At 34.7% G+C, this 26,392-nt stretch overlaps 1 protein-coding gene across 2 annotated transcripts in view; it reads left to right on the forward strand.

Moving 5' to 3' along the window:
* The window catches only part of CTNNA2 (catenin alpha 2), a 1,309,400-nt gene that overhangs the window by 1,244,746 nt on the left and 38,262 nt on the right, over positions 1 to 26,392 (forward strand). For both annotated transcript variants that reach the window (XM_090281609.1, XM_090281608.1), the window contains exons 16-17: positions 21,598 to 21,703; positions 25,205 to 25,339. In XM_090281609.1, the coding sequence (XP_090137735.1) occupies positions 21,598 to 21,703; positions 25,205 to 25,339 (241 nt within the window). The remainder of the gene's footprint in view (positions 1 to 21,597; positions 21,704 to 25,204; positions 25,340 to 26,392) is intronic.

A 26,392-nucleotide genomic window follows, 5' to 3' on the forward strand; every position in this document is an offset into this window, starting at 1 on the left:
CTTGGGGATTGGCTGACTTATTTTTTGGTCTGTGCTATTTTGCATGTACTTAAATATTCTGAAGATTAAGGTGAATGATTTGTTAATATCCCCTTGGGGAAAAATATATTCATGTATTTGTGTGAGTATACATATATACATGTAATATGTTTTCATGCTAGACCATGTTATAGCATTAACTTCAGTTCATTTTTACTCTTATGTTCAAAGAATTAGGTTCAACAAACAGATTTTATGATTTTGATGGGTTAATTAAAAATTATGTATGTTTTATTCCCTTTTTCTCTGAACAATGTTCTTAAAATATCAAAAGACTAGTCAGAATTTGGTCAGGAGCCATTTATTCATCCAGGTCATGCTGTTTCTGCCATTGTATTTTTAGTCTTTTCTTTAAAGGGAGGTAACATTTCTGTCCTTCCTACCACTCAAAGGTCTAACTAAGGCAAAGCAAATCTCAATGAAAAGGTTCCTAGATTTTTAGTCCAGCTCCCAGATAATTTTTGACCAGTCTCTTGTCATCTTTATTTATTTTCAAAATGGGGAAATAATATATTTCTTATAAACTTCATAGATGAGTTTAAAATCCAAAGAGGTAATGCATTTATAAATTATGCTGCCATAGAAATGTAAGCTATTATTATAGTGCAGATATTTTTTTTCTGGGAACACAGGCACATATAGACACATGTAAGCAAAGATGTTTTAATGATTCCACATGGTATTTGTTATAAAAACTATGTAATATACATGACAATGTAAAAACATCACCTTGTGTGTGACAATTTTTTAATGATTGCTGAATGGTTCTAATAAGAAAAGTCTGCAATTGATTATAGGTTATAATAAAATATGGAAGAATTCTACCTCATCCCCCTACCCTTTGACCTTTGCCTCTGGACAATATGTACTGATAATATTACTTGGCCCTTTCTCTCAATATTTTAAAATTGGTTTTGACTTCAATGGAATGATTTTACTGTTATTCAGGTGACCTTTGAGACTTTAAATGTCATTGTATTCATTAGAAGTCCAAATTTGTAAATTTACTCTCTGTCAGCTTCACAAAGTTATTACACATACATGCAAATAATAGTAAGAAAAACAGTCTAAGCTATTATTTAAGCCTTAATTTTCTACAGATCATACTATCATGGCAGCCTCAGTCGTTGCTTTTTAAGGCCTATGATTTAATTTGCTTGCTTTCAAGATTGTGTTAGTACTTTATCTGATGGGTCTTATGCAATCCATTAATAATATCACTTGAAAAAATATTCTCATTAAAGTGAATAATGAATCTATCTGCTCATGTTGCCAGTTATAATGCTCTACATTATGTATAACTGTGCTCAAGGAAGAGAGATATTTGAGGAGGCCTTGTTAGATGTTAAATAAGACAGACTTTTTATTAGTCAAAAGTATAGTTTTAAAAGTGAAAAGAAGGCCACTTCAATTTCCTAGGGATTTCATGTAGTCATTTTATGCTGATTTGAATAATGGAATGTCTAGAATGCTACTGGTGACTGTTTCTCCCTCTGCTGATGAGCAGTTTTGTGCCCATTTGTGAGGGCAAAGGGAGGAGAACAGTAATTAGTGATCAGAGAAAAGAAGACAGTGTGAACTGGAAATGGAACACTTGAAGCAAGATTTTGCCGCTGCCTTCATCTGCACAGCCACTTTCTTAACGAAGAGGTCGCTGACTTGAGACTTTTTTTAGCCTCTCACCCAAGTTCACTGCAGTAGATCATATGCATTATCAGTATTGTCCTTGCATTTTACACTTCAAGGAGGAATAATTTCAGCTCTATACCTCTATTAACTCCTATGTCCTTTTAGGTCTTATTTAAAGGAATTAAAACTTGACTACTCTTCTGAAATCATATGTTTAAAGGGCATTTGGATGCAAGAAATATCCTTGTGTTTAGTATCTTGTTATTTTATTTTTATCAGTAGCTTATTTATTGATTCAGTATTCTCAATGATATCCACTCCATTATCATTAAAATTGGAGAGGCTCTGCCTCATTATTTGTGTGATAACTTCTTCATGGAGGATAAAATTTATTATGGCTCTTGTCTTTTTCCTGTTCAATTCTTGGCTTCTAACTCATGGGCAATGGCAGAAGCACTGTAATGCATGAAGTGAATCCATACTTATGTCATTTTTGGAAAGAAGTACCATGTGCTGGTCTTGTTTCCCATTAAGAAGTGTGGAGACAACAACTTTAGAGAGAAACACAACTTTAATTGTATAGCAAGAGACAAAGCAATCTATCTTTTGAGATTAACCATAAATTCTGATAATGAAAGGAATAAGGGTCAGGCTAAGAAAATAGTCTTTAGGGTACATATAACTGTTAAATCCTGAGTATAAGACCAAAAATAATGTAACTGCCTTAGTCTTCTCAAACTCCATTTCTGCCTTAGCTCAGACATTTATTACATAAGCCTAGGTTCACGTGACTGGTCTTTCAGTTCCAATTCTTTACTCTTATCTGTTCATGCTACACCACATCTGGCTATTAAAGAACAATCATTCAGCTCCATTTATAACAAAACTTTTATTACCTCTTCTTTTCATAGAATGAAATAAAAATCGACTTGGCTGTTTAAGGTCTACATTTATTGATTCCTTAGATTTCTTTATCAACTTTGTACATATTTATACTTCAACTTCAAGGCCATAATATTAATGTTACTTCCTTAAGTAGTGTAACTCATGGCGCTATAGTCACTCTTGGCTCCTCATTAATCCTCAGGTTCACTCAACTATTCTATATCTCCATACTGCTTCAGGTGATTGGTGAAAGTAGTATTTCCCAAGCATGTTTTATAAAACCCTGATTCTGAAAAGAGGTTTCTATGATTCAATGCATTTGCAAATACCTTTCTTACATACCATATCTCATTATTGGAAAGTTCCATTATATGTTGACAGGTTAGATGTTTTGAGAAAGCTATAGCAAATATATCTTTTAAATTTTGATTAACTTCAAATTTAAGAATTTTGGGTATTGAGTACAAAAATTTAGAATGTACTCACACATTGATTTTTTTATGTTAATACCTGTTATCTCTTTGTGAAATAAATGTGAATTATTGGTTAATAATAGATAGCGGTGATATAGCAATGATTTTCCATGACTCAATCTTTCTCTCTTTTTTAAAAATTTACTACTTTCTAAGAAAGCTTCCAAATATTGACCCTTGTATAAGTACCACTATTACCAGAAGACAGAAGGTTACAGAAACCTATATAGTAGACCCAGTTCTATGGCTTGATGTTCTTTTCAAGAAAACAAAAAAAATATGTTCCAGATGGAACAATAATAATGGCTTCTATCTTTAAGGTCACAAGATTTCTCAAAGCACCTTTTAAAACACCCAAAACAGAGAATCTGGTCTAATTTACATGTGTAAGTCAAAACAATATGAAACACAGGTAGGGAAACACAAAGGCCATAAGCCATCATTTTGCAATGGAACTACAGCCAATGGGCCCATTCCCTTTACCAACATTGTCCTCTACTGACAGGAAGACTCAAATTTCTGATCTTGTCTTTGCTGAGCCTGTTTTATACATATCTTGATAGATAGATGATAGATGATAGATAGGTAGGTAGGTAGATAGGTAATAGATGATAAATTTTTTTTTGGTTGGCCATTTATTTCTGTGCCACTTCACATTATTTAGACAACTATGGCTCATTTAGACCTGTGCTGTCCAATAGAGTAACCTCTAGCAACATGTGTCTATTTAATTGTTTTTTTATCATGCTAAATATATATATATATATATATACACACCAAATAAAATGTACTCATATAACCATGTTTAACTGTACAGTTCTGTTACATTATGTATCTTCACATTACTGTACAACCATCATCACTATCCACCTCTAGAACATTTTTATCTTCCCCAATAGAATCACTGTACTATTGAGTGTTAACTCCCCATTCTCCTCTCCACTCAGCACCTGGGAACCTCCATTGTCCTTTCCACCTCTGTGAATATGACTACTCTAAGTATTTCATATAAGTGGAAACATACAGTGTTTGTCTTCTTGGGATCAGTTTATTTCACTTAACAAAATGTTATAGTTTGTGCCAGACTTTCATTTCTTTTAAAGGCTAAATAATATTTTATTATATATATTATATTTTGTTTATCCATTAATTCATTATTGGAGACTTGGGTTGCTTCTATCTTTAGGCTATTGTGAATAATGCTGTGATGAACATGGGTGTACAAATTTCTCTTTGAGATTTTGCTTTCAATATTTTGGGATATATACCCAGAAGTGGAATTGCTGGATCATATGGTACTTGTATGTTTAAGTTTTTGAGGAACCACTATACTATTTTACATAGTAGCTGCACCATTTTTACATTCCCATCAATAGTGCACAAAGTTTCCAACTTCATCACATCCTCACCAATGCTTTCTATTTTTTGTACTTTTAAAATATTTGTTTGTTTTTATAGTAGTCATCTTAATGTGTGTGAGATTATATCTCACTGTAGTTTTGATTTAGATTTTCCTAATAATTAGTAAAGTTGCACATCTATTCCTGTGTTGATTAGACGTTGTATATCTTCTTCAGAAAAATATCTATTCAAGTCCTTTGCTTATTTTTTAATGAGGTTGATTAAGTTTTAGTTTGACTTTTAGGAGCTTTGGTCAGATGTATGATTTGCAAATCTTTTATCCAGTTCCATGGGTTGCCTTTCTACTCTTGATTATGTTTTTTTTATCAGATAATTTTTTAAAATTTTGATAACCAGATTTATCTTTTTATTTTTTTGCCCGTGCTCTTAGTATCACATCTAAGACATCATTGCCAAACCCAATGTCATAAAGCTTTTCCCCTATATTTTCTTGCAAGATTTTTAGTTTATAGTTTTATAGGTCTTATATTAAGACCCTTTATGCATTTCAAGTTAAATTTTGTATGTGGTATAAAGGTCCCACTTCATTCTTTTGCATGTGTATATCTAGCTTTCCCAACAGTTTTTTTGAAAACAATGTCCTTTTCCTGTTGACTATTGTTGAAAATAATTTTATCATGTGCATGAGGATTTATTTCTGGGCTCTCTATTCTGTTCTATTGGTTTATATATCTGTCTTAATGCCATTACTACACTGTTTTGATTACTGTAGCTTTATATTAAGTCTTTAAATCAAGGAGTGGGAGGACCCCATTTATGTTCTTTTCAAAGGCTATTTTGGCTATTTCAGGGTGCCTTGAGAATCAAAATAAATTTAGGATAGATTTTTCTATTTTGGCAAAAAGCATACTGGGATTCTGATAAAGATTACGTTGATTGCTTTGGGTAGTATTGACATCTTAACAATATTATGTCTTCTAATCTTTTTACACTTTTTTAAAAACATTCGTGCGTTAATTTCAGCAACATTTTGTAGTTTTTAGTATACACATCTTTTACCTCCTTGATTAAGTTTATTTCTAAGTACTTTACTTTTTCATGTGATTACAAATGGAATTGCTTTTTTAATTTCTCTTTTAGATAGTTCTTTGTGTATAGAACTGCAACTGATTTTTGCAGTTGATTTTGTATTCTACAACCACTAAATTCATATATTCTATTTTTTTTTGTAGGAAACTTAGAGTTTCTACATCTAAGATCATACTGTCTGTAAACAAAGATCATTTACTTCTTCCTTTCTAATGTGGATGCTTTTTATTTCTTTCTCTTACTTAATTTTTCTAGCTATGACTTCCAGGAGTATGTTTAACTGAAGTAGCAAAATGGCATCTTTGTCTTATTCCTGATCTTAGAAGAGAAGCTTTTAGTCTTTCACCAACTGAGTATAATGCTAGCTCCAGATTTTTAAAAATTTTATTTAAGACAAAATTAAATTACAAAGCTGACAGTTTCTTTTAAAACTGGAAATGGATTTATGATAGGATCCAGTAATTTCATCCTTGGACATTTATCCCAGAGAAATGAGAACTTTCATTATCCAAAAAAAAAAAAAACAAAAAACAAAAAAAACTGTACACAAATATTTATACTGTTTATTTGTAATAGCCTAAAATTGGATATTATCCAAATGTCCTTTATTTGGGTAAATTTTTAACTATGGTGCATCTTTATTATGTTGTGGTATTCCCACTTTGCTGAGCATTTTATTATAAATGGGCACTGTACTTTATCAAATGCATTTCCAGCATATATTAATATGATCATGTAATTTTTGTCTTTCATTTAATGTGGTGTATTATATTTATTGATTTGTAAATATTACACCATCCTTGCATCCATGGGATGAATCCCGCTTAATCATGGTGTATGATCTTTTTAATGTGTTGCTAGATCCAGTTTGCCAATATTTTGTTGAGGATTTTAGCATCTATGTTCATCAGTGATATTGGCCTGTAGTTTTCTTTCTTTGTTGTGTCATTACCTGGTTTGGGAGTTGGGATAATACTGGCCTCATAGAAAGAGTTTGGGAGTCTTCCCTCTTCTTGAATTTTTTGGAATAGTTTAGGAAAGATGAGGATTAGCTCTTCTCTAAATGTTTGGTAAAACTCACCTGTGAAGGTGTCCGGTCCAGGACTATTGTGTGTGGAGGGTGTTTTGATTATTGCTTCAATTTCAGTAGTTGTAACTGGTCTATTCAGGCTTTCTGTTTCTTGGTTCAGTTTTGGAAGAGTGTATTTTTCTAGAAATTTGTCTGTTTTGCCAAGGTTGTCCAATTTCTTGGCATATAGTTGTTCATAGTCATTTCTTACAATCCTTTGTATTTCTGTGGCATCAGTCTTTAGTTCTCCTCTTTTGTATCTGATTTTATTTGTTTGGGTCTTCTCTCTTTTTTTTTTTCTTGATGAGTCTGGTTAAAGAAAGGCTTGTCGATTTTGTTTATCTTTTCAAAGAACCACCTCCTGGATTTATTGATCCTTTGAATTGTTCTTTTAGTCTTTATGTCATTTATTTCTGCTCTGATCTTGATTAATTCCTTCCTTCTACTTGCTCTGGGCTTTGTTTGCTGTTGTTCCTCTAGTTCTTGTAGATGTAGGGTTGTTTATTTGAAAGTTTCCTATCTTTTTTAAGATAGGCCTGTATTACTAGGGACTTCCCTCTCAGGAATGTCTTCATTGTGTCCCATAGGTTTTGGGCTGTTGTGTGTTAATTTTTATTTGTTTCCAGAAAATTTTTGATTTTTTCTCTGATGTTATTGCTAACCCATTCATAATTCAATAGCATTATATTCAGTTTTCATGCATTTGAATGTTTTTGAGCTTTCTTCTTGGGGTTGGTTTCTAGTTTCAAGCTATTGTAATCTGAAAAGATGCTTAGTATAATTTCAGTTTTCTTGAATTTGTTGAGGCTTGTTTTGTGTCCTGCCATGTGGTCTATCTTTGAAAATGTTCCATGTGTATTTTAAAAGAAGTTGTGTTTTCCTTCTTTGGGGTGAAATGTTCTGTATATAACAATTAAGTCCATTTGATCTAGAGTGTTGTTCAATGCACTTATTGAATCAATATCCTTGTTGATTCTTTGCTTGGAATATCTATCTATTGTTGACAATGGGGTGTTAAAACCCCCCACTATAAGAGTGTTGCTGTCAATATCTTTCTTGAAATACTCCAATATTTTCCTTATATATTTGGGTGCTCCTATGTTGAGTGCATATATTTTTACAAGAGTTATATCTTCTTGATGGACTGTTTCCTTAGGTATTATGAAATGTCCTTCTTTGTCTATTTTTATGGCCTTTGTTTTAAAATCTATTTTGTGTGATATAAGCATTGCTACCCCAACTTTTTTTTTATGTTTGTTTGCTTGAAATATTTTTTTATGTTGCCTCCTTTCAGTCTGTGTAGATCTTTTGTTCCAAGGCATGACTCCTGTAGACAGCATATATGTGGATCACATTTCTTATTCATTCAGCTATTCTATGTCCTTTGATTGGAGCATTTAATCCATTTACACTTAACGTTATTATTGACAGGAACTTATTCATTGTTACTTTTTTCCCTTTGTACCTGTGTTCCTCTCTCTCTTCATCTTCTTAAAGCAGTCCCATTAACATCTCTTGCAATGCTCTTTTGGTGGAGATGTATTCTTTTAACCTTCTCATTCATCTGTTTTTTGTCTATGATACTCCTTATTTTGCCTTTCATTTTATTTTATTTTTTTTTTATTTTGGTTTTTCAATTACAGTTATCCCCTTTTCCCCCAATTTCTCTCCCCCACCCAGCCAACCCCCTCTCCCGCAATCATATCGCTCCCCGTTGTCTATGTCCATGAGTCTTTTATACAGGCTCTTTAATTAAACCCTTCCCTTACTTATCCCCCTTCTCTCCCTCTCCCCTCCCCCCTATTGACTTCTATTTTGCTCTTTGTTCTATTTAGTTCCTTTGTTTGTGTTGTTCTTTAGTTTCCTGTATTAGGTGATATCATATGGTATTTTTCTTTCTTTGCCTGGCTTATTTCACTAAGCATAATTCTCTCTAGTTCCATCCATGTTGTTGCAAATGGTAGGAGTTCCTTCTTTCTTTCTGCTACATAGTATTCCATTGTGTAAATGTACCACAGTTTTTTGATCCACTCATCTACAGATGGGCACTTAGGTTGTTTCCAGCACTTAGCTATTGTAAACAGTGCTGCTATGAACATAGGAGTGCATAAGTTCTTTTGAATTGGTGTTTCAAGATTCTTCGGGTATAATCCTAGTAGTGGAGTCGCTGGTTCAAAAGGCAGTTCCATTTTTAATCTTTTGAGGTAATTCCATACTGTTCTCCATAGTGGCTGCACCAGTCTGCATTCCCACCAGCAGTGCAGTAGGGTTCCCGTTTCTCCACAGCCTCGCCAGCACTTGTTGCTTGTTGATTTGTTGATGATGGCCATTCTGACTGGTGTAAGGTGGTATCTCATTGTGGTTTTTATTTGCATCTCCCTGATGGCTAATGATGTTGAGCATTTTTTCATGTGTCTATGGACCTTCTGTATGTCCTCTTCGGAGAAGTGTTTGTTCAGGTCCCTTGCCCATTTTTTAATTGGGTTGTTTGTTTTCTTGATGTTGAGTCGTATCAGCTCTTTATATATTTTGGAAATCAGTCCCCTGTCTGTGATGTCATTGGCAAATATGTTTTCCCATATGGTTGGTTTCCTTTTCATCTTGCTGATGTTTTCTTTTGCTGAGCAGAAACTCTTCAGTTTGATGTAATCCCATTTATTTATTTTTTCCTTTATTTCTCTTGCTTTAGGAGATGTATCCGTGAAGAGATTGTTACGTGAGATATCTGATATTTTCTTGCCTATGTTTTCCTCTAGGACTTTTATGGTGTCACGGCTTACATTTAAGTCTTTGATCCATCTTGAGTTTATTCTCGTGTGTGGTGTAAGTTGGTGGTCTAGTTTCATTTTTTTGCAGGTCCCTATCCAGTTCTCCCAGCACCATTTGTTAAAGAGGCTCTTCTCACTCCATTTTATGTTCCTTCCTCCTTTATCAAAGATTAGTTGACCATAGAGGCCTGGGTTTATTTCTGGACTCTCTATTCTGTTCCACTGATCTATATGTCTGTTCTTATGCCAGTACCATACTGTTTTGATTACAGTGGCTTTGTAGTATTGTTTGATATCTGGTGTTGTGATTCCTCCTGCTGTGTTCTTCTGTCTCAAGATTGCTTTTGCTATTCGGGGTCTTTTTTGGTTCCATATGAATTTATGGAGTATTTGTTCTAGGTCTGTGAAATATGTCATTGGTATTTTAATAGGGATTGCATTGAATTTGTAAATTGCTTTGGGTAGTATGGCCATTTTGATGATGTTGATTCTTCCCATCCAAGAACATGGTATTTGCTTCCATTTATTTGTTTCTTCCTTAATTTCTTTCTTCAATGTTATATAATTTTCAGAGTACAGGTCTTTTATCTCTTTGGTTAAGTTTACTCCTAGGTACTTTATTTTTCTTGTTGCTATAGTAAATGGTATTTTCTTTTTTGTCTCTGTCTCTGCTATTTTATTGTTGGTGTACAGAAATGCCTTGGATTTCTGTATATTTATTTTGTACCCTGCGATTTTGCCAAATTCACTTATTATATTGAGTAGTCTTTTAGTGGAGTTTATAGGATTTTCTAGGTATACTATCATATCATCTGCATATAATGAAAGTTTCACTTCCTCTTTCCCAATTTGGATTCCTTTTATTTCTTTTTCTTGTCTGATTGCTGTGGCTAGGACTTCCAACACTATGTTGAATAGGAGTGGAGAGAGTGGACAACCTTGTCTCGTTCCTGAGTTCAGGGGGAATGCTTTCAGTTTTTGTCCATTGAGTATGATGTTGGCCTCAGGCTTCTCATATATAGCCTTAATTATGTTAAGATATGCTCCCTTTATTCCCATTTTGCTGAGTGTTTTCATCATAAATGGGTGTTGAACTTTATCAAATGCTTTTTCTGCATCTATTGATATGATCATGTGATTTTTGTCTTTCATTCTGTTTAGGTGATGTATTATATTTATTGATTTGCAAATATTAAACCATCCTTGCATCCCTGGAATGAAGCCCACTTGATCATGATGTATGATCTTTTTGATGTGTTGCTGGATCCTGTTTGCCAATATTTTATTGAGGATTTTAGCATCGATGTTCATCAGTGATATTGGTCTGTAGTTTTCTTTCTTTGTTGTGTCTTGACCTGGTTTGGGGATTAGGATAATACTGGCTTCATAGAAAGAGTTTGGGATTTTCCCTTCTTCTTGGATTTTTTGGAACAGTTTGAGGAGGATAGGAGTTAGTTCTTCCCTGAATGTTTTGTAGAATTCGCCTGTGAAGCCATCCGGTCCAGGGCTTTTGTGTGCCGGGAGATTTTGGATTACTGTTTCAATTTCCTTCTTTGTTATTGGTCTGTTGAGACTTTCCACTTCTTCTTGATTCAGTTTTGGAAGGTTGTATGTTTCTAGAAATTTGTCCATTTCTTCTAGATTGTCAAATTTCTTGTCATACAGTTGTCTGAAGTAATTTCTAACTATCATTTGTATTTCTGAGGTATCAGTCGTGATTTCTCCTCTTTCATTTCTGATTTTGTTTATTTGTGTCTTCTCTCTTTTTTTCTTGATTAGACTGGCTAGAGGCTTGTCGATTTTGTTGATTTTTTCGAAGAACCAGCTCCTAGTTTCGTTGATCTTTTGGATTGTTTGTTTAGTCTCTATGTCATTTAGTTCTGCTCTGATCTTGATGATTTCATTCCTTCTTCTTGCCCTAGGCTTTGTTTGTTGTTGTTGTTCTAGTTCTTGTAGCATTGTGGTTAGGTTTTTTATTTGAGATTCTTCTAGCCTTTTCAGATATGCCTGTATTGCTATAAACTTCCCTCTCAGGACTGCTTTTGCTGTGTCCCACAGGTTTTGGGTTGTTGTGTGCTCATTATCATTAGTTTCTAGAAATTTCTTGATTGCTTCTTTGATGTCATTGTTAACCCATTCATTATTTAATAGCATGTTATTCAATCTCCATGAGTTTGGGTGTCTTTGATTTTTTCCTCTGAGGTTGATTTCTAGTTTCAGGGCATTGTGATCTGAAAAGATGCTTGATATGATTTCAATTTTCTTGAATTTGTTGAGGCTTGTTTTGTGACCTATCATGTGGTCTATCTTTGAAAATGTCCCATGTGCACTTGAAAAGAATGTATATTTTGCTTCTTTGGGGTGAAAAGTTCTATATATATCAGTTAGATCCATGTGGTTTAGTGTGTTGTTCAATGCCTGTATATCCTTGGTGTTTCTTTGCTTTGATGATCTGTCTATTGTTGATAATGGAGTGTTGAAGTCCCCTACTATGAGTGTGTTGTTGTTGATATCCTTTTTGTGGTCTTCTAGTATTTGCTTTATGTATTTGGGTGCTCCTATGTTGGGTGCATATATGTTTATCAAAGTCATATCTTCTTGATGGATTGTTCCTTTAAGTATTATGAAATGTCCTTCTTTTTCTCTTTTTATTGTCCTTGCTTTAAAATCCATTTTGTCTGATATGAGAACTGCTACCCCGGCTTTTTTTTCCGGTCCGTTTGCTTGGAATATTTTTTTATATCCCTTTACTTTCAGTCTGTGTAAATCTTTTGTTTTGAGGTGTGTTTCTTGTAGACAGCAAATATGTGGATCCTGTTTTCTTATCCATTCCGTTACCCTATGTCTTTTAATTGGAGCATTTAATCCATTTACATTTAAGGTTATTATTGACGTGTATTTATTCATTTCCCTTTGTACCTCTGTTCCTCTCCTCTCTTGTTTTTTCCTTCTTTTTTCTTAGAACAGTCCCTTTAGCATCTCTTGCAATGCTGGTTTGGTGGAGATGTATTCTTTCAGTCTTCCTTTGTCTGAGAAACTCCTTATTTCACCTTCTATTTTGAATGAGAGCCTTGCTGGGTAGAGTATTCTTGGTTGTAGGCCTTTGTTTTTCATTGCTTGAAATATTTTTGACCATTCCCTTCTGGCTTGTAATGTTTCTGTTGAGAAATCAGTTGATAGCCTTATCGGAGCTCCCTTGTATGTTATTTGCTGCTTTTCTCTTGCTGCTTTTAGGATTCTCTCTTTGTCTTGGAATGTTGCCATTTTAACTATGATGTGCCTTGGAGTGGGTTTTTGGGGGTTCCTCTTGATTGGAACTCTCAGTGCTTCTTGGACTTGCATAGCTTTTCCTCTCATCAGGTTCGGAAAATTTTCTGTCACTATTTCTCCTATCAGATTTTCAATTCCATGTTCCTTTTCTTCTTCCTCTCGTATTCCTATGATCCTTAAATTATTTTTCCTAATGCTATCCTGTAATTCCCTTACATCTTGTTCATATTTTTTCAATCGATTTTCATTTTGCTGTATTGTCTGGGAGTTTTTCTCTACATTATCTTCTAACTCACTAATCCGATCTTCTGCTTCGTTTAGTCTGCTTTTGACTGATTCTACTGTGTTTTTCAGTTCAGAGATTGTATTCTTAAGTTCTTCCTGGTTCTTGTTAACGATTTCTATGTCTTTTTTTATGCTGGTGTAGTTCTCTGCAAGTTCCCTGTAATTTTCTTGGAGCTGCTGGTAACTTCCTTGAAGGTTGTCATAGTTGATTTTAAGGATGTCGAGTATATTGAGCTTCTTTACCACCATTGTTTTGAATTCCATGTCTGACATTTGGGCTATGACTATTTCGTCTATCTCTCTTTCTGAGGATTCCTCTTTTCTTTTCATTGAGGGGTTATTTTTGCGTCTTACCATGTTGGATTCTTTTTGTTATTATTTATTTATTTATTTATTTATTTATTGGGGGGGTAGTCTGCTTTGACTTCCCTCCTTTGTGGTGTAATATTCTTTATCGAAGGTCTGGGAGTTTCAGTGGTGCAGTCTCTTTGATATCCTGAGCCTGATGGTCTTGAGTTACCCTTTATGTCGTTTGTTTATGCTGTTCGGTTATATTTCAGATGTTCTTTGATAGGATCTTCCTTCTGGCTACTTGGTTGAGAGTCACTCTATCTGCTTTGTCTTGAGTTCTTTTGTGGATATGCTGTTAAAGACATAAACACACAGCCCAGGCAGGAGACCCACACCCTCAGAAAGTATCCCCCACTCTATCCTGCTATCGTTAGCCAACTAGCCCGTATTAATATAAATGTAAAGAGATTTGAGCTTTTATACTATAAGAAGAATAGATACGAGTTGTTTTGGGGGAGGAAAAATATAATTTTTGATAGAGGGGTTGATAGATTAATAATAGTTGAGACTGTGCAAGCCAGTTAGTAATATTTACATTGTATGTTAAGAAAAATAGAAGAAAAGGATAGAAAAATACTTAGTATAGTAAGAAAGTGGGATTGTATTGTATTTGGGTTTATATAGTAATTATATTGTATTATTTAAAGTAATAGGGGGGCTAAGCTAGACACACAAACGAATAAACCACTATTAAAGAGAAAGGATGAGAAGGAGAGGTTATATGCAACACGTTAGAGATAAAGTTTGTTATTATTGGAAGAGGTGGAGGAAAAACACCCCCCCAAAAAATCCCCAAGAATATAGAAGAAAGAAAGAGAAGAAAATAAAAAATTTACCACAACCCCCCCAAAAAAACCCCAAAAGGTAAGCAAGAAAGGAACAAAGAAAGATAGAAAAGAAAGAATACAGAAGAAAGAAAGAAAAAAGAGAGAGAGAAAAAAAAAATTGAACCAAAAAAAAAAATATATATATATATATATATACCCCCCAAAACCCCCCCCAAAAAAACCCCAGGAAAAGAATAAAGAAAGAAGGAAAGAAAAGAAATTATTAGGAAGAAAGAAAGAACAAAGGAGAAAAAATTTGGAAAGAAAAAAAAAAAAAAACGATGTTTTTACTCCGTTTTAGCCTTGGTGTGTTGCCTTCTTTTTCTGGGTCCGCAGCTGGTCTAGTGTGGGAGGTCAGAGGTTCTTGTTCTTTTGCCGGACTGGTGTGCGCACCCGGTTGCCGCTATGGTGCGCGCCCGCGGTTGCCGGCACGGCGCGCTACCTTGCTGCCCGCTGTAGCCAGTTGAGGTGCCCTTGCGCGCAAGCCCCTGCGCGCTCGGACGGCCCGAGAGTTTGCCCCGCGGTTGGAGCCCACTGCTGCCGGGCCGCGGTGGTTCCCTGTTCGCTCCGAGGTGTCCCTGCCCGCGCGGGCGGCCCGAGCGCTTTCCCCGGGATTGGCTCCCGCCTTCGCTGGGCCGCGGCGGTTCCCCGTTTGCGCCAAGGTGACCCTGCCCGCACAGGCGGCCCGAGAGCTCCCACTGACCCCGGGCTGAGGTGCTTTCGCGCTCGCGCGCTGCCCCGTGCCCTCAGTCCCGCTGAGCCGAGCTCCGGGAGTTGGTCTCTCGCCTCTTAGGGCAGGGCCAGGGACACTTGCGCTCAGTGGAATCGAGCGTCCGTGGGTCGCCGCCTCTCGCTGTTCCCGTGCTGCAGCCGCCCCGTTCCCTCACCCGTCTGGGTGGGCACAAACAGAGCCTGCGCTAGTGGTCTGCTTTCCGGCCTAGGGCCCTGCGCCCACGGGAGCTGTCTAGGGGTGTCTGTGCACAGTCCTCTGCGTGTTCAGTGGGCCCTCCCTGTGCCCGTTGGGGCACTGATCTTATGTCCGTTGGGGAGTGTCCGAGGGACGCCTGGACTCACGGCCCCGCGCACCTGGGCCAGTGAATGAGAGCACTTCCCTATGTGCGCCCCCGCGACCCAATGGTAGGGTTGAGGAGTGGATTAGCGCGCCCCTGCGCCTGGGCTCCTCCAGAACGGCCTACCACACCCAAACTTTCCTCCCGTCTCCACCATCCACTAGAGAAAAATATAAAGGAGAATTATGTTCTCACTTGCCCGGCAGCACGCTGTCTCCTGTCCTTCAGCGCCAATGCCACTTGGTCGAGTCCCGTCTCTGCCAGCGGGCAGAGATCCGCTCTCCGCCTGACTCCTCTCTGGGGTAGCCTGTGGTCACCAAAAATCCTTTGTGTGCTTCCCGCCACAGCTCGGGCAGCCGCCCCAGTCAGGAATCCCGTTTCGTCCCCTTTTTCTCCGCTATCCTCACTAAACAGGTTGTTCCCAGATGGATTTTCTCTAATCCAGCAGTGCCTTGGTTCAACTCCCGCCAATGTCCAGCTGCTCACTGAGATGTTCTGTCTGCAATTAGACCAAACTGCAGACGGGTCTCCGGAGCCTAAAACCGCAACCTCTCCTCACTCCTCCGCCATCTTACCTCCTGCCTTTCATTTTAAATGAGAGCCTTGCTGGGTAGAGTAGATTTGGTTGCACATCTTTGCTTTTCATTACTTAGAATAACTTGTGCCATTCTCTTTTGGCTTGTAGTGTTATTGTTGAGAAATCAACTGATATCTGTATTGGCGCTCCCTTGTAGGTTACTAGTTGTTTCTATTTCGATTCCTTTAAGATTCTTCAAATTTTAAAATGTCTTTGAATTTTGCCATTTTAATTGTGATGTATCTTGAGGTAGGCCCCTTTGGGTTCATCTTGATTGGAACTCTCTGTGCTTCCTGGACTTGTGTGACATTTTCTTTTATCAGGTTAGGGGAGTTTTCTGACATTACGTTTTTAAATAGGTTTTCTATCCCTTGCTCCTCTTTTATGGCTGTATAATATTCCATTGTGTGTGTCTATCTATGTGTATACCATGTTTTATTTATCCATTTATTCATTGATGGACAGTTAGGTTGTTTCTATAACTCAGTTATAAATAACACTGAAGTAAACATGGGGGTGCAGGTAAATTTTTGAGTAAGTATTTTGATTTTCTTCACATAAGTAACCAGAAATGGTATTGCTGATCTTATGATAGTTCTATTTTTACTTTTTTGTGGCACCTCCATACTGTCTTCTATAGTGGCAGAATCAATTTACATTCCCAGGAACAGTAGGGGTCCCTTTTTTTCATATCATTGCCAACAGTTGTTATTTCTTGTCTTTTTAATAATAGCCATTCTAATAGGTATACGGTGATACCTTGCTATGGTTTGATATTAATTTTCCTGATGATTAGTGATGTTGAGAACCTTCTCATGTACTTGTTGACATGTATATGTATCTGTATGTCTCCTTTGGAAAACTGTATATTAAATTCCTTTGCCCATTTTTAAAACTGTTTATTTACTTTTTCACTATTGAATTGTAGTAATTATTTATATTTTTTGAATATTAACCCCTGATCAGATACATGATTTGCAAATATTTCCTCCAGTTCCATAGCCTGACTTTTAATTTTATTGAAAATATTATTTGCCATGCAGAAGCTTTTTAGTTTGATGTTTATTTTTGCTTTTGTTGTCTTTGTTATTGGTGCAAAATCCAAAATATAGTCACCAAGAACAGTGTCAAGGAGCTTGCTGCCTATGCCTTCTTCTAGAAGTTTTATAATTTCAAGTCTTATGTTCAAGTCTTTGATTCATTTCAAGTTTATGGTGTAAAATAGTGCTTTCAAAATATTGCATGTAGCTGTCCAGTTTTTCTAACGCCATTTATTGAAGAGACTGTCAGTTTTGCCATCAGACATTCTTGGGTGCTTTGTTATAAATTAATTGACTATATGTGTGTGTGTTTATAATTAGACTTTTAAAGTAGTAATACGCTTACTTATGAAGAATTTAAAAATAAAAGATACAAAATTTAAACATTAAAAAACGACTCTGGAAGAAAGAATTTACTTTACAATAAATGGATCAGGAGCAATTGGTTAATTTTATGGAAAAATAAAGAGTGTGGTTACTATCTCACCTTATATACAAAAATAAACTGCCAGTGGATTTGATATATAAATATGAAAATGAAACTTAAATGTCACAATAAAATGGGAGAATATTTTTATGATCTTGGTGTAAGAATGAACTTTTTCATTTTTTCCAGTTTTATTTATTTAGTTATACACATACACACACACACACACACACACACACACACACACATATATATATATAATTACCACTATAGCATTATAGCATTAGCTAACACCTCCAGTAAGGAAAAACTTCTCAAAGGATATGTGAAAAGCTAAAACTCTAGTAGAAATGATGGATACATTTGACAAAAATAAAATTAAGATTTGTATTTTTAAAATACCATAGTAAGCCCTGGCTAAGTGGCTCAGTTGTTTGGAATATCATCCCATACACCAAGAGGTTGTGGGCTCAATCCCGTGTCAAGGCACATACCTAGGTTGTATGTGCCATCTATGATCTGGGTGCAATTGATTGATGTTTTTCTCTACACCCTCTACTCTCTCTCCCCCAATTTCCCTCTCTCTCCCCACCCCCTTCCTATCTTTCTAAAATTAATAAATATATTCTTGGATGAGGATTTTTAAAAAGTTAATAAAAGTAAGCATATAAGCTAAAACTGTAAGAAGTAACTTGCAACATGAATAACTAACAAAAGATTAGAATCCAAAATATCTAAAGAAAATAAGCAATTTAGGTAAAAACAAACAAGCCAATAGAAAATTGTGTAGAAGATGTATAAAAAATTCAGGGAAAAGGACATGAATGTTTAATAATAATTATCAATAAATAATAAAACAGAACTTGGCATCCTCTGTCATCACAGAAATGAAAACTGAAAATTTTTATATGCATCAGATTAACAGAAAAATAAGTGAATAAATATTATTTAAATTATTAAATATATACCTAAAGAAAAGCATGTAAAATAAATATACAACTTAAACAGTATTATAATGTAAACTGTATAACCATCACCCAGCTCCAGAAACCCCACACATACCTCTTCCAGATCACAGTACCCTTTCTTTCAACTTGGTGTTACTACCTTGACTGTAGTGGTATGTTGATTTTCTAGGGAAAAAGCCCTCACTTAAGTAGCATTTGCTGGTTTCCATGGAATAAATACTTCCATGTTGGCAGATTTCAAGCTACCGATATGTCTACTGACTCACCAAATTCCTAAAAATTAAACAATCAGTTCTTATAAGCATGTAAAAATCAATTTCACCACTCAAGTGCTGCTTCCTTTTTTGCTTTTGCTTTTTCCCACTTTCTTCATTTCAAAATATAGTTTTATTACATAAATAAGAATTCTTAAATGTATTAACTTCTGATAACATCAGTATTATTTAATTATTTTTAAGGCTTTTTTTTCCCCCTATATTCTAGAAAAGTTTAAATAACATTGGACATATCTTTTTAAGGTTTAGTGAATTTCTCTGAGAAACCCTCTAGATTTACTGACTTATTTGATCAGTTTTCTTTCTGACAGTCTTATTTATTTATTCCGTGGAAATCAGACTCCAGATTTTTCAATATCTTTTTCTGGTCAGTGTTGGAAAATTATACATTCCTAGAAAGTTATCTTATTCAGGTCTCAAATTTATTTACATGTATTTAAGAAAAATACTTTTATGATACTTTTAATTCTCTCTTTTCTATAGTTATTTCACTAATCTTTTTTACATTTGAATATTTCTCTCCTATTTTTCCTAATAGCAATCTAAGTATATTTTCTACATAAGTTTTGCTTCCTTTTTTGAGCTAGTTTTAGATTTCATTTCCAGTGTTTTATTATTTTTAATCACTAATCCCTTTATGAAATTTTGTTTCTTCTTATTTTTTTGAAATTTTGAGTGAGATATTATGCTTTTCATTTTTTCTTGCATGTTAATGTCTGTAGTTAAGGTTATTTGTTTTTGTCTGAGATCACTATGTTAGCTGTTCTCATAAGAAAGAAAAAAAAAGAGTACTAAATTCTGATTGAGAACACAAGTTCAAGTCCTAATTCTCTCTTTGAGTATCAATCTCTTTGCGTTGTCAACCTGGGCTCATCAATTAGTTTTCCTCCTTGTATTTCAGTTTCCTGGAATAGAAGAGGAAATATTTAATGTTCTTATAACTTTTATTTTGTTCTCTAGCTTTATGAAATATACCCTTATTAACAGCTTGTGACTCTGATCATTTGACCTGAGTCTGCACTGTTAATTCTAAAGTTCTTTAATAACAATCTACTAGTGATTCTATTCTATGAACTGTATTATCTGGTGTAATCACAGTTGCCATGCTTCTAATCAATCATTGTTTTGGCTACAAAATTGGAACCTGAGCCTCTAACAAATTCAGTTCTCTACAAATGTTCTTTACTAACTATATTTTGTCAGAATCAATCAGCTATTGAAAGTTATCATGTAAGGTTTATCAAGTTCCCCCCAAAACCTTGGAAATTTCTTGAAGTAAACAAATGCACGTGATTGGTAGTAATGAAAAATCAAGCAGAGTGCAGTTCTTTGTGAATGGTTTAAGATGAAGGCAAAAAGGAACAACAAATATATCAGAGTAAAACTGCAAAATAAAGAGATCTTCTGAAGTCTGAAAGTTACAGACAAATATACAATAATGAGAACATTATTAAACATTGACGTATTCTGCATCTAAAATTCCCTCTAAAAACATAAAACAAAAACATGGAAAAATTTCTTTGGAGATAATTATAAACTAATGTTAAAGAATGGAAGCCAGATTATCCCAGAATTTTTAACTCATCCATATTACACAAAACATATATGTGAAAACCCTATTCTTACTTAAATATCTAAATAGCAACTGAAAAAAAATTGATGTCTTTTGTGGAAAAGTTAATGTTATCATAGCAAAATGAAATATCTAGAATTTTAAATTTTGCAACGTATGCGCTTAAGCTTTGACATGAACACAGTATATTTTAATTTTAACTACTAATGTAAAAAGAATTTGCAGAACAGAAGTTGAGGAAAAGAGAACAAAATGCCCTTCAATTACATTAATTTTCTGAAGCCATTTTAAATCTTGCACTTTATAAAACATTATTACCTAACAGTGGCAATCATTGCTCACTCTGTATGACCCTATGTGTTCTAAATAAATCACTTCTGAGTAATTTTTGTCCATATTTCATTACATTTCTAACTGTAAGAATGTAATTTTGTAGAGCCCTGGCTGCTGTGGCTCAGTGGATTTATTGAGCATCGGCCTGTGAACCAGTTGTCGCTGGTTCGATTCCCAGTCAGAGCACATGACTAGGTTGCACGACAGATCCCCAGTTGGGGTGCATGAGAGGCAACTGCACATTGATGTTTTTCTCCCTCTCTTTCTCCTTTCCCCTCTCTCTAAAAACAAATAAATAAAATGAAAAATTAAAATAAAGTAACCTTGTAAAAAAATGTAATTTTGTAGCCTTAAAAAATTGTATTGATTTTTTAGATGCACCTAGAGAGAGACCAATCTAATTAGCAGTTTTTAAAAAATAAAAATAAAATTAAAAAATAAATGTATTTAACCTATTATGTATCTCACAAGAAAAGATAAGGACAAGTTATATGCTATATTTTGTTTAAAGACTTCTGATGCAGCATAGTTTTCCTTTATAATAAATATTTAAAAGACAAATAATATTAAACAGTTCACCTAACTGAATACCTTATATGAAGATATTGGGACAATGGTTTGGAAGCATAAAGACATTTGCTGTTACACAGTGTTTTGTCTGTTCCCTCATAAATCAGTACCAGAAGCATACAACCAGCAAGAGTGAGAATTGAACAGTCTGAAATTCTGGCCAAACAGTTCCCCATTATGTACAAGAGACAACTGCTTCTCAAAGTGCCAAAGTAAACTTAAAAATATAATAGGGTTGGGCATGTTATGAATGGAATGCAAGAGCCTTTATTTTAGCTAGACTCTCATTTAAATTTAGAATTTATCACTTAAGACTTGTATGAACTTAGATAAGTTCGTGATTTTTAGTCTATTTTTCTCTTTTCCTACATGGGAATGATGAAATCTACTAGGGTTGTTATATGAGGTAGTGCTATAACAACATAGGTGTATGATAAGCATTTCAATATTCCCATTGCCTAGTGGTGATCACCTTTTTCAATGGAACACGGTTTAAAATATGTAAATTAATGTAAATAAATGTGAACATACAGATCAAAATAGGAAGTAAAGTGGCTTATTAACATGGAAATTGAAATGAATCAAGAAAACATTCAAAATTCGCCTAACATGACCAGAGCTGAATACAAAAGCAGAGTCCTGGACAGATGAAATGGTTGGTGTGTCTATTTCTGTTCATAAAATAGATTTCTAATTACGTTGTATATGTTGTTTCAGAGGCAAAGGGCCCTTGAAAAATACATCTGATGTCATTAATGCCGCCAAGAAAATTGCCGAAGCAGGATCTCGAATGGACAAATTAGCACGTGCTGTGGCTGATCAGGTAATATAAGACGGAAGAGTGGAATCATTAATTAGCACTTGGATTCTGTAATGGATTTTAAATACCCTATAAAATGCCTCTGAAGAATGAATTGTAGAGAATCACTGACATTTTGTGATCTGGCCTCTAATTCTGCTGAGACTGAGCTGATGGTTAGTTCCGTTCAGGAGGGACTCCTAAGGGCCTATGACCCAAATTCCTTGAGAAAGAAGAGCATTCACTGCTAGGAGACATATGCCCCAGAGAGCCATCCTCATTAAGAAATTCAAACACACTGAATAAGGCAAAGAAAAAAATTGCATCTTGTTAGTTAATATTGATCTCACTGTAATGATGCTCCTTATAATTCATGATAATTTATGCTCTAGTGTAAGTGGGATTAATCCACATAATCAAGAACCTCCAGATTTTAACTGTATATATTCATCCAGAATCAGAGGCATCAGAGATATTCTCAGAGTATTTTTTCTGCTTTTAGACTGATCTAAGATACAGACTAAGATAGTTTTTAATCTCACCTTGAATGTTTGAGTTGATTTCCTTTCTACACTTTATATTTTATTTGGCTTGAAATAGAACTCTAATATCCTGTTGTAAATATGTCTTGTTGCAATACTGTTTCATTTTCTGTAAGGGTACTTTAGGCAATAGACTTTTCCAGATAACTGATCCTTATTTATTTAAGCAATAGGGGTTTACAGTTTGAACCATTTGCAAAGAAAAAGGTGTTAAAATATAAGATTCTGAAATATAAATATTATATAAATGATTATTTACATGGAGACAGTATAAGCATGAATTTGCTTCCTAGACCACAACACAATGATGCTCTCTGTAGACATTAAAAGAGACAGGATTTCTTTCTCCTCCATGGATGGCCCTGGTCTTCTATTCCTTGGGGGTTGATTATTATAGTTTTCCTCCCTCAGTCCTTAATATTAGGCTGGTCCTCTAAATACAATCTTCAACATCCCAGAATCTAGACTATTTTAAAGAAAATACATTATTAAACTTAATATTATATTTAAAATAAGGCAGTATATTATCTCATTTTAACTGTATAATTATATATATAATGTCTAATTCCAAGAGAGTGTTTTGTGTTTGTTTTGAATTTTTGAGAGACATTTAATAGTGAAAATAATTCATTAAGTATTACCATAATTTGAGATCTCCCCAACAAATTTGTAGAGTTTGAGGACCAAACCATTACTAAATTGTTAGTTTCAGGGCAATATCATGGCCAGGCTTCCTGAAGTTTGCAGCGGAAGTGGAGATTCTTTGTAGAGTTCTTTATGTGTCACAGAAAGCACATTTAAAAGAGAGAAGAGGCAATGAACTTACTTGAAAATATGCATGCATACAAACAAAAATGTACCAACCAAGAAAGAATGTCTCATTTTTTCCCCTGCAAATGTGAGAGGGGTTGGAATGAGTAAAGTGAGCAGAGATTGGTGGATGGCTCTGAAAAGAGTTTTGTTAGGATGGACTTCTTCCTGGGAGTAAAAGGAGGCAAAGTTTGGATGGCTTTTCCATTATATTCTGAATCACAGTGGCTAAAACTATTGCTCAATATGTTTAGGCTAATTGAGTTCAATATTTTTATTGCAATTCTTGCTTTGATTTTCAATTTTTGGACTTATTTCTAACAATTTTTCAAGTTGAAGCAAAGCCCCAAAGAGTTTTGATATCTGGAAAACAACACACACATGAATTCCAAGATTCTAGATGTCTTTTGAGGTTGTGAAACAGAATATGAAAATGTTATTTAATGATGACTTTAAAATAAACAGGTGAAGGTAAATATAACCCTCTATTTGTGGCATTTTTACTGCTGTCAGTGGTGAAGTAACTTGCAATTTTTTTCTAATATTTAACCCAAATGGGTCATTTCTCTCTCAAATTCTGCTCCTATTTTCATGATGTAAGAATTATTTTTCTTGTTTCCTTGTGTCTTTATTTATGTTTTAAATGCTTAATCTTTAATAATAGAGTAGAATGAGCATCACTGAGGAGTGGATTGGTTGCCTTTATTTTGCCTGAAAATATTTTTATGAAGACTTGAGATAATGTACACAATATAAACTTTTTACGGACTATTGCATTTTTAATTACTGTTCTGTTGAGATAGAACTTCCAGTTTAATTTGTTGCAAGGCATTTGTACTGAAAGACTTTTCAGTCCTCCAGGGAGATATCATTTAACATGAATTCCTCTCAGTATATGGGTCTCTGGAGTAGGATAAATATTACAGTATTAAGTACTTGTAGAAAGCTAAAAACAGCCTCTGTGGGATTCTTTCTTGATAAATGCAGTTACTGAGAAAAATACCACAATTGCTAAGTGTTATGTATAAAAGAGACCTCTTTGTCACTTATTAAATGAAGTTATGTCAAAACCACTGGCTTTATAGTATTAATGAAAAAAATTCCTTTTCTTGAGCTTAAAGGAAACAGCTGGAGTCTTTTTCTCGTATTCTTATTCTAAATAAGATACTTCATTTTGACCTGTAGGTACTTATTTCTTATAGTGTTTCCTCAAATATCTGGTGATTATATATTTTTTACAAGTGCCAAACTGAGCCAGAACAATGGAATGGCCTGGAGATCTCCAGCTGAACTTAGATAGCAATAGGAATATATTTCAATTACTGGCTAGCCATTGACATTGAAGTCTCAGACATGATTTGGAAGTCATGTCAATGTCTGTAGAAGTATTCCTCTAAGCTCAGTGTGTTTGATGGACATCTACCATTGTAGTCACAAAGAGAATTCAAAATCCCTGGTCATAGTTGACTATAGCATATCCAGAGTCCCGGGTCTATTGTTACTCTTACCAGTTTATTTCAATTGGCATCAAATTCATTATTTTTCTCCCATCCCTTTCTCTTACAGTGGTCATGATTTTTCTCAGGCTCTTGTTTAAAGGAAGTTTATCATGTTGCTTAAATTTTGATGAATATGAAAACCCAAAAAGTGTAATAGATTTTCTTTAGTGAATGATGAATTTCTTAGAAAGCCAAAAGAAACAAGTGATTTTTTCTCCCAACTGACTGAACTAAAATTCTACTGTCTCCTATGGTAGAGAGATTGACACACAGAGTGATTTCCTTCTGGCATGTGTTGCTTTGGTTGTCTGTATTAAAATAACTTTGCACAGTGAACATTGAATAAGCCACTAGAAAAAAAAAAAAAACTATGAAATATTTAATTTTCTTAATGATTTTAAAGACAACTGATAAAATATTCATAAAAATGTACAAAATCCCAGTAAGACTTTCTGGAAGACCTTCAATATTCTTTTCATATAATTTTATTAAAATAGAGCTAACTATTCTAAACTATTGGCTGTGGCCTTGCTAAAATGCTATAGACAGTAGTTACAATGATGTAATTAAGATACATGACACTGAAACCCTTTCTTCTCACAGCTTTGGTATAGCAGGTCTTAGAAACTGAAGAGTACTTACTAACCGAGATCACTTTTTAAAATGTTTTACAGTGTCCTGATTCAGCATGTAAGCAGGATTTATTAGCCTACCTTCAACGAATTGCCTTGTATTGCCATCAGCTTAATATCTGTAGCAAGGTGAAGGCAGAAGTACAGAATCTTGGAGGAGAGCTCATTGTATCAGGGGTAAGCTGGGACTTGGGCTTCACAGTTTAGTTCCCACTGTTGTACTTCAGGCAAGAATTATTGGCAACAGTACTGCTAAAACCACCAAACTAAAGTGATTCATAGGGAGGTAGCTTAAAAATAAATGTTATCACCATTATTCCAGACTTTATAATAACTCACAAAGACCAATTTGATTTTTCAATTACCTGGTGTTTATACTACCCTTGTAAAAATCTCTATTCTTAACAAGGAAACTAATTTCAACGTCTGGAAACTGATTGCCAAGCTGTGACTATTATAATTATTTGGGGCTTTCGTATATTTACTCATTGTGAGTCTACATCCCTTTGTTAGTCCTAGTAATTTTCATTTTCTGTCTAGGAGCCAGACTCTCTATATGTGGATTATATTCACATATTAGTGATGATAAAAGCAATGGAAATTCATTCATCAGGTTCCAATGCATACTAGGTTACCAGTAACCTTTAAAACCAGAATGTTTGTATTTAATACAGGTTGATGTGCTGTTGCCAAAAACTAACATAGTTGTCAAACACTAATAATTATATATTTTTTACTTAATTCCTCCAGTGTTCCCCTTTTCATGAGAATATAAATACCTGATTCATTTCATCAAATGCAAAGAAATAAAAAGTTCAGTGAATAGAAGGATCATGATTTCTTGGCAAGATTTTCAAATGTATGTGTTGAGATTCTTCATCTTGGCTTCTTCTCCTCCCTCACCCAGACCCTCTCTTTTAAAAAGAGTTGCCATCTATTATCATAAACTATTTGCAATTCTGAAGTGTGGCTCTACCACCTTTAGTTCTTTTCCCAGTCAACCATGCTACTGCTTTTTTGAGGTGTGGCATTACCAGCGACATAACATTATCAACACAGGGAATGCTTTGTGAAAATCACACTGGTCATGAAACTCAATTTCTTCCCAAGCCATTTTAAAAAATTCATCAAGTTGACCATTTGATAAAAATATGTTGAAAAATAATTCTTAACTCCCAAGGTTTCAGTTTCTATATTGTTTGGCTTGCAGAAATCATAGCTGGGAAAAGA

The sequence above is a fragment of the Furipterus horrens genome, unplaced genomic scaffold, assembly GCF_987537825.1.
Source record: "Furipterus horrens unplaced genomic scaffold, mFurHor1.1.pri manual_scaffold_6, whole genome shotgun sequence".
Lineage (NCBI taxonomy): Eukaryota > Metazoa > Chordata > Mammalia > Chiroptera > Furipteridae > Furipterus > Furipterus horrens.